Raw genomic sequence first — 8,627 nt, 5'->3', positions numbered from 1 at the left:
TTTGTTTCATAAGGCGTATACGTATTTTGGTCAAACAAGGTCACGAGACCAAGAGAATAGTACAGTTGACCTTTTTGAAACGAAGCTACTGTAATTATAAGCCTAATATTTGGAGACAGACGGAGCAACTGATAACTACTTACCTACCAAACTAGTTAAAACTATTTAGCTAATGTTAGAAGATGAGGGTCGTTTTCTGACAGCAACAAAAGCTTGCGAGCAAGTATTCCAGAAAGATATGTTGATAACTATCATAGAAAGCAGTCTAATTTGTTTCCACATCCTAGAAACATGCGCTGGAGAAAAAGAGAGTATTAGCTATCGAACAGCTATACAAACATACAAGGAGTCGAGGACTTTTTGGATAGCTGAGAAATAGGACAACCATTGTATGCATGAAACACCATCACTTCTCAATTGTTAGGGGAAGAGTCCGTTCAAAAAGTGCAATGTAAAGAAAACTTAATGAGCCAAGAGATAGCACCTCAATGCGTGATACAACGCCTTTTGTCACAGATATAGTGTCTCCACCAAGAGGATACCCGACAACAGTTACTGAATCCTGAGATAAATCATCAGAACGATGTCAGATGGGAAAAGAAATGGAAAAATGATATATCAATCAATATCAACCAAGTATTGTACATATCTTTACAAATGTAGCTACGAATAGTAATAACGAAGGCCTGGTTCATTTGACGCTACTGTCACGTTTTCAGTAAGTACATGGTACATTCGAACATTACATAGTTAATTACCTGAAGACATGGCAAACGACCAAGTTGAAGTGGTTCTGTACCTCGCCAGAACTCTTCATTCTCGACAGAAAGCATCGCAAGATCACATTCTGTGCCTCTAGCTAAGACCTGTAAACTACTTAATCAGACAACCAAACCAGATTTTGGAAGACGTTAATTAAAGTTGCAACTAATAACCAAAAATCTTATTTCAAAAGATATTATTAACATTAACTCGTAGCAAACCTTTCCAAATGTTAGACAATCAAATCATCGTCCGATGAACTTATTATTTCTCTTTAGATTTGTAAGCAATCCTATGTGCCTACTGTGGAGATCAGATCTTACCAATCTAGAGGAATGTGGTCAATCAGAAAATTTGGCAAGCCAGGTTTGATATGCGCAACAGAACATAACAGTAACAGCAGGATTCAGGAGTAAGAGGTTTACTCATTGGTGAGGGAGTGTCTTATATAAGAACGCTCTAAGCATGTGCCGATGTTCAGGTAATCCAGATTATGTGAGCACACTTTTGGATAAAATGTCGATAAAGCAGCATAGTCGCAGGGTGAGTACCTTGGCGACGTACTTTTTGTCATCTCCTCTTCGCTTTACTTTAATCTGTATATAAAAGAAGACTTAATTTAATATTGTAAATGGCATAACTAAATCATTAGCCGCCAAAAACAAATGGTACAACATATTGAATTATTGTCAGAACTTTTGAATTAGGCTACTCTGACCCGTACTAGTTATTCAAAACTCCAAAACTAAATAATCCCAAAAATTTCAGAGAAAGCAATTTAGAGTCAAAATACATGTTAATGGTTGAATTGAAACTTCACAGTTTTAGAGCCACGACAAGATTTTAGCCAAGTTGGTGCAGTTCTTGCATTATTGGAGTGCCTCGGAGCTGAAATTAGCTTCATTCTGTTTATATCCCATGCTATGATGTGATCATGTGGATAGTACACCCAGCTAAATAAGAATATAAGATTTTTAGTTAGGTTTCGGGACAACTTACAGGTCATTCAAACTAAAATCTGTGAAACAATTGATTGTTCTGCCTAAGAAGAATGTTAGGAAACAATGCTTATTCAAAAGAAGGTATATACAAAAATGTGGATCCAAGACTCTGCTATAAAATAAAAAGAAGAAATTCATAGGTATGTCTAATTAAGTAAGCACCTGGGTGTCATGTTCAACGCAATGTGCATTTGTCAATAGTTTGTTATCACCAATCATAAAGGCACTGCAAAAGAAATGTGTATTAAGATAAGCAGAAATTCTAAATTCAAGACACGAGGATCACCACTGAAATTATAATTGAAATGAGTGACTGCATCCAGATATGCAGATAAAGGTTAAGGTATAAAAGTGAGACTTGCTTGTTCAAGACTTCAAAAAGTATGCACCCTTTCAGAATGAAACAACAACCAGATATGTTTACAATTTACTTGTGAAGTTGTCCAGTCAGTTTGTGAAACATAACACCAAAAAGGAACACTACATCACCCATCTAACATCATTAAATTAATACTATCCCTAACTGCAGCATATTGAATCCAAATGCTTAAAGCCCGTACCCTTTCCCATCCACTCACTAAACACACAGGACGAGGGATGTCAATAGTCAGTGCCAAATATAAAAAAGGTAAATGAAAAGAACTACAATAAACAATCAGAAACACCAAAAATCTGACATCAGATTTTTAGGCATGCAAATCTGACGTTTTCATGGCAGTTTATGTTGATGCGATGATGGCAAATTTAGTTTGCAAGCACGGCAATTTTCTAACAAAATAAATGAATTGAGGCGGATTTGCCGTGAAATCGTTCGATTTGCCATGGTAAAAAAACTGACGTCAAATTTGTTGTGCAGTCCTAAACAATGTAATCAACAAATCATATATAAGTATGAGGCCAATACTTGCCTCCCAGTGCTTGAATGTTGCCTTTGCTTCTGCCAAGGAAGCCCATAATCAGGTCTAATATGAGTACAGTAGACCTAACAAGAGATCAAATAGTTAAGCCTGACAGACATGGTTAATAAAAATAAAGCACAGACTACAACACAAAATCAAGGTAACATGACCTTTTGACTTGGATCAGGCTAGAGCACTATGCTTGACAGACATACTTATACACAAAGTACATTTATAATACCATAAGCAGCATCTATCACACATATCAAGTTCTCGCACTAAACTAGCATTGTCTAGCATCATTGACAGCCAGGACATATTCTTGAGACCCACCTTAACAACAGCATTAAGGAATTTGTCCTCTTCAAGATCCTCGAAATCAGCAACCTAGCACAGCACATAGTTAGCAGAAAATCCATGCAACTTATGATGTCATCGATCACAACACTGAGTGCAACAAAAGAGTTTGCAGCAGTTTACCACAAAAAACAGAACATTTGTGGATATAAGAATTGGGAGATATTAGTGTGATTGGTCACCATAGCTAATACGTCCACAGAAATAGATTGCAGGGCAGTAAGAACACACATTAAGGATCTCAGAGACGCCGAATAAGAATTGAGAGATTCTAGACAGTGTAGGCATTAGTAATTGCTGCAAAGGTGAACTTACATGGCAAACAAAAGGAAATGTGGCTCTATCAAATGGTGAATGCGGCAATTAAGACTGCAATGTTCATCTTGCATATCCCGGAAACAGATATATATGACAATGGAGAGTATTGAATTGTAGCACGAAGCACACACCCAATCCAAACAGCAAAACACTACCCTACCCTGCTTACAGAACCAGGAAGCAATTCGATACTACTCCCTCTGTCCCAATAATATAAGATCATTTTGCAAGCTAAACAGCTTGCAAAACGATCTTATATTATGGGACAGAGGAAGTAGCTCCCAACCAAAAAAATGGCCTACTTGGAGCCAATTGGAATGTCCATCCTAAATTGAAATCTAGTAGTTCTACTTTAAACTCTTAGCACTGTACAATGTGCACAACCAAAGACATGGCATTTCATTGCGCTTCGCACCTGCGACTCCTTGAAGTCGATGGAAAGCCCCTTATCCTTGCGCGCTGACGACGCCAGAGAGCCCCCTCCGCCGCCGCCGCCGCCACCAATGCCGCCGCCCCGCCGCTTCTTCGACGCCCCCTCCACCTGCGAACCACCCCAAAACGAGTCCCAGCACGTCAGACAAGCGGCCCCTCGACCCGTTTCTCGGGGACACGGGCGGCGAGCGAACGTAAAAGAAGCGCACCTCGTCGAAGCGGCGCGTGACGCGGCGTGAGGCGGGCGGGTGGCGCGGAGCGCAGGCGACGGCGCGGCGGAAGCGGCAGGAGCATGACGGTGAGGAGGAGGCGGAGGTGGAGGGAAAGGGGAGGGCCGGGGAGGCGAAGAGGGCGGCGAGGGCCGCCATTGCTTCTGCTGCTGCTGCGCGTGCTTCGAGGGCGCGGTTCGATTGATTTGGGTTTCCCTCTCGCCGCGACGAAGGAGCTCAGCTCCTTATCCTCTCTTCAGCAGAGCTGAGAGAGAGTGTAGCGTAGCAAGCAGGGGGAGCACGTGCGGGGCGCGTGAGATAAGGGATTTCGTAAGGAGGCCCAGAACCAGAAGTACCGCGTACCACCACGTTGGTCGGCCCATTTAGCCCTTCCTCTACTTCCATTTCTATTTGTTTTTCCTTTTTGTCTCAAAAAAATATTGTTTTTCCTTTTTTATCTATTTTTTTCATTTTTTATGCTTTATTATTTTATTCAAAAATAAAATCCTTGTTTGTGCACCTTTTAATTTACTGATAGGTACAAAAGAAAATCCCCCTTTACAAGTATTTTTCTTATTTTTTGGGTCATACATAAATGATTTTTTTCAGAGATAAATGCACGATTTTCCTTCACCATTTTTTTATTCATCCGTTTCCCTTTTGATTATTATATTGTTTTGATGTACATGAGTATCTATTCTGAGATACAGAAACATTTATTCTGGAAGAAACTAATAGTTTTTCAACGCTACAAACATCCTTTTGAGATATATGAACATTTATTTTCACACATAAGAACATTTATTTTCACACATGCACATTTATTTTTTTTAAATACATGGATATTTACTTTAATATAAACGAATATTTATATTTTATAGAAATGCATATTTTCGAAAACAAATTATAAAATTAGAAGAAGTAGACATAATTTTAAGATTTATAAAAACTAAACAAGTTAAAACATTATTTGTCAATGGGTCGCGCCAAATCAACATGGCAATAGGTTCCCGCTAACCGGCAGGTAAAAACCCTATTAGGGTAAGGGTTTGGAAAAATTAATTGCCCATGGTTTTATAAATGGGAACAAATATAGCCATCGGGTGAGCCAGGTACAAGTATGGGAAGGCAATACCCATACCGCGTGACCGCATACCCATATGCTTATTCATTATGACAGTTAGGCCCTATATGTGTCATCCACTAAAAATGTGAAAGCCCTAGTGTCGCTTTACCCAGCCGCAGCCTGGGCCGCAAATTCCTCCCCATACCCCTTTCGCGCCATCACTCACACCGCACAAACCCCCTTGCCCCCATTACTATCTCGCAACAAACCCTAGGGGGAGGAGCCATCGGCCGCCACCGTCGGCTGCCTACAGCAATGCGACCGACCGCCTCCCTCATCTCCTCGTCTCCTCCCTTTACTCCACGCAACTAGCAGACCAGACCATCTCCTGCCTCCACCTCCTATCCTCCACCTCATCTCCTCCACGCGAGCACCATCGGGCTGCAGGAGCACCTCCTTCCGCCACGCATCGAGCTCCAGTGGGCAACACATGTTGAAATGTTGCATTTTCCATACGAAAATGTTGTGTTTTACATACAGAAATGGGTATTTTGAAATGTTGTGTTTTACATACAGAAATGTTGAAATTCTAAAATAATACATGAAAAAAAAATGTGAATTGAAAGCTGACCGTGATGGGTATTTTTACCCACTATTACCTGCACCCGACTGGGTACGGGTATGGGAACAATATGGAACCCGGGGTGCATGTACGGGTTTGGGCAAAAAATATTGGGACGGGAGTGGGTTTGGGTGAGCATTACCCGCACCTGAACCCTGCGCATGCCATGTTGAGCGCCAAATGCGGACCATGGAGAAATGCTTCACGCAGAACGGGCCCTTCTTCCTGCAATGGTGGCAAACATGAACTTCCCTCCTATTTCGTGTGAAGTCAATTAATGGATCAACCCCAAATAAGTATGTACTGCTTTTATAGTTTTATTTTTTCTATGTTATTAGTTTTTCCTTGGTTGTTGTCTACTTCCTAGCGTTTTGTGCAGTTAAACTTGATATGCTCAAGGCCTACGACCGTGTAGAGTGGCACTACTTGGAGGCCATGATGACTAAGTTGGGTTTCCGTGACAAGTTTGTGAGACTGGTTATAAAGTGTGTGACTTCAGTCCGGTTTTCAGTCAAGGTGAATGGAACACTTCTCCCGTTCTTTACTCCTTCTCGGGGTTTCCGTCAGGGTGATCCCATGTCCCCTTTTCTCTTTCTAATATGTGCAGAAGGCCTCATGTCATTGATGAACAATTGGGGTGGCCTACACATTGATAGAGGGATCCGAGTGAGCTACCGCTCACCATGGATTAATCACCTGCTCTTTGCGGACGACATCCTAATCTTCATGAAAGCAACTCAGCAAAGTGCAGCTAGATTGAATGAAGTTCTTCGGATATATGCTGCATGTTCAGGACAAGTGGTTAACCGAAAGAAAAGTTCGGTTTATTTCAGTCGTAATGCGTCTCAGCCACTAAGGACGGAGATCAAGCAGGTCCTTGGAATTTTTGTAGAATCCTTTATAGAGAGAGATCTTGTCCTTCCCACGGCAGTTGGACGAATAACGAGTGGTAACTTTAATCACATTGTAGAGAGAAGTCGTGGAAGGATGCAAGGATGGTACGAGAGAGGTATGGCCTGTGCTGCAAGGGAAGTTCTACTCAAGTCCATTGTTCAGGCTATCCCTACTTTCAGTATGTGCTGCTTTTTGCTGACAAAGAAGATACTTAAACAACTTTCAGCAGGCATGTCACAGTTCTGGTGGAGCAGCTCCATAGACAAGAAATCTTTACACTGGTTGTCATGGGATAAGTTGACTGCACCAAAGGAGAGAGGAGGCATAGGGTTCCGGGATATGCAGCAATTTAACATTACGCTACTAGGCAAGCAAGGATGGCGCCTCATCTCACACCCGGAGTCGCTATGTTCCAAGGTGTTGAAGGGGAAATACTTTCCTGAATGTAACTTTGAGGATGCCCAGGCTCCAAAATCTGCATCTGCCACGTGGAAGGCCATTATTGCGGGGCGTGCAGCTTTGGACACGAGACTAATTAAGCGAGTGGGTACCGGAGAATCCATATCTATATGGACAGACCGATGGATTCCCGATACAGATATGATGAAACCAATAGGACATATTGGGAATGCGCAACTCGACAAGGTTGCTGAACTGATTGATCAGCAGAGAGGTATATGGGACATCCAATTGGTACGCAGCAACTTTTTAGCTCCTGACACCGATGCAATTCTGAATATTCCTTTAAGAAGGGGAGGAGGCAAAGATTTCTATGTGTGGTCTCTAGAAAAATCAGGTGTATACTCCATTAAAACGGCATACCGAGCTCTTATGACTCATAAAGAGCGTTTAGCTCAAGAGGAAGGGACAGTAGCGGGCTCTTCAATGTCGGATCAACACTTGTGGAAAATTTTGTGGAAGCTAAAAGTGATTCCAAGAGTTCATGTATTTTGGTGGCGAGTACTTAAGGGAATTCTCCCTGACTACGCCAATCTGCAACGATGCCATATACACACAATGGCTCGCTGTGAACTATGCTAAGCCACGACGGAGGATTTGCAGCATGCACTCTTACACTGCTCACATGCTAAGCAATACTGGGTGGATGCGCGAGAGATCCTTGATCGGAAGCTTCCTCGCCTACACCCGATTACGTGGGCGAAGGATATTGTGCTGGATGGAATATTTTCTGAATATGATCGTTGTAAGATGATTACGGTCATGCATGCGATTTGGACAGCACGCAATAGATGGACTCATGATCAGGATGCCTTTGATCCGGTCCAGTCAATCAAAATGGTCATGATGATTTGATCTTGCTAGATATTTGTAACGCCCCATATGTAACTTGCCATATTTGTATTCCAACTCTTGCCATTTTCGGCACTAAGTTATGATATTTCCTCGTTGTTGGGTTTTGTCTTCATTTTGCATTTTGTCCATGTCATGCATCTCATATCATGTCATCATGTGCATCGCATTGGCATACATGTTCGTCTTATGCATTCGAGCATTTTCCCCGTTGTCCGTTTTGCATTCCGGCGCTCCTACGTCCTCCGGTGTCCCCTTTTGCCTCTTTCCATGTGCTGGTGCTAAATGTTATCGGATTGGACCGAGACTTGCCAAGCAGCCTTGGTATACTACCGGTAGACCGTCTGTCAAGTTTCGTACCATTTGGACTTCGTTTGATACTCCAACGGTTAACCGAGGAACCGTAAAGGCCTCGTGTGTGTTGCAGCCCAACACCCCTCCAAAGTGGCCCAAAACCCACCTAAACCCCCTCCATCATTTCGGTCGTTCGATCACGATCGCGTGGGCGCAAACCGTGCTCAATTTGGAGCCTCCTAGCTCCTTCTATGTATAAATAGGTCTCCCCCTCCGAAATCTCGGATCAAATCCACCCTAACCCTAGTCTCCTCTTCCCCCGCCGCCGCCGGACACGTCCGAGACGGCCAGACGCGTCCGCCCCGCCCGCCGTGGCCACGTGTCAGCGTGCCATTCGCCGCCGCCCGCGCGCCCACATCACCGTCCGACCCGCGCCGGCCCGCCGGGGCCCAGGCAGGGCCC

At 43.1% G+C, this 8,627-nt stretch overlaps 1 protein-coding gene across 1 annotated transcript in view; it reads right to left on the bottom strand.

The window, feature by feature from the left end:
* Positions 1–4,255, bottom strand: part of LOC119367122 (protease Do-like 2, chloroplastic) — an 8,913-nt gene extending 4,658 nt beyond the window's left edge. Inside the window, exons 1-8 of the mRNA XM_037632733.1 lie at positions 3,979–4,255; positions 3,753–3,878; positions 2,996–3,049; positions 2,672–2,745; positions 1,926–1,989; positions 1,314–1,358; positions 759–866; positions 485–562 (exon numbers count right to left, since the gene is read on the bottom strand). Of these exons, the coding sequence (XP_037488630.1) occupies positions 485–562; positions 759–866; positions 1,314–1,358; positions 1,926–1,989; positions 2,672–2,745; positions 2,996–3,049; positions 3,753–3,878; positions 3,979–4,137 (708 nt within the window). The 5' untranslated portion in view covers positions 4,138–4,255. The remainder of the gene's footprint in view (positions 1–484; positions 563–758; positions 867–1,313; positions 1,359–1,925; positions 1,990–2,671; positions 2,746–2,995; positions 3,050–3,752; positions 3,879–3,978) is intronic.
* Between the last annotated feature and the right edge of the window lie 4,372 nt (positions 4,256–8,627).

Source organism: Triticum dicoccoides, chromosome 1A (genome assembly GCF_002162155.2).
Source record: "Triticum dicoccoides isolate Atlit2015 ecotype Zavitan chromosome 1A, WEW_v2.0, whole genome shotgun sequence".
Taxonomy (NCBI): Eukaryota; Viridiplantae; Streptophyta; class Magnoliopsida; order Poales; family Poaceae; genus Triticum; species Triticum dicoccoides.
The sequence above is the reverse complement of the archived record's forward strand: the minus strand, read 5'-3'. Positions and strand labels throughout refer to the sequence as shown.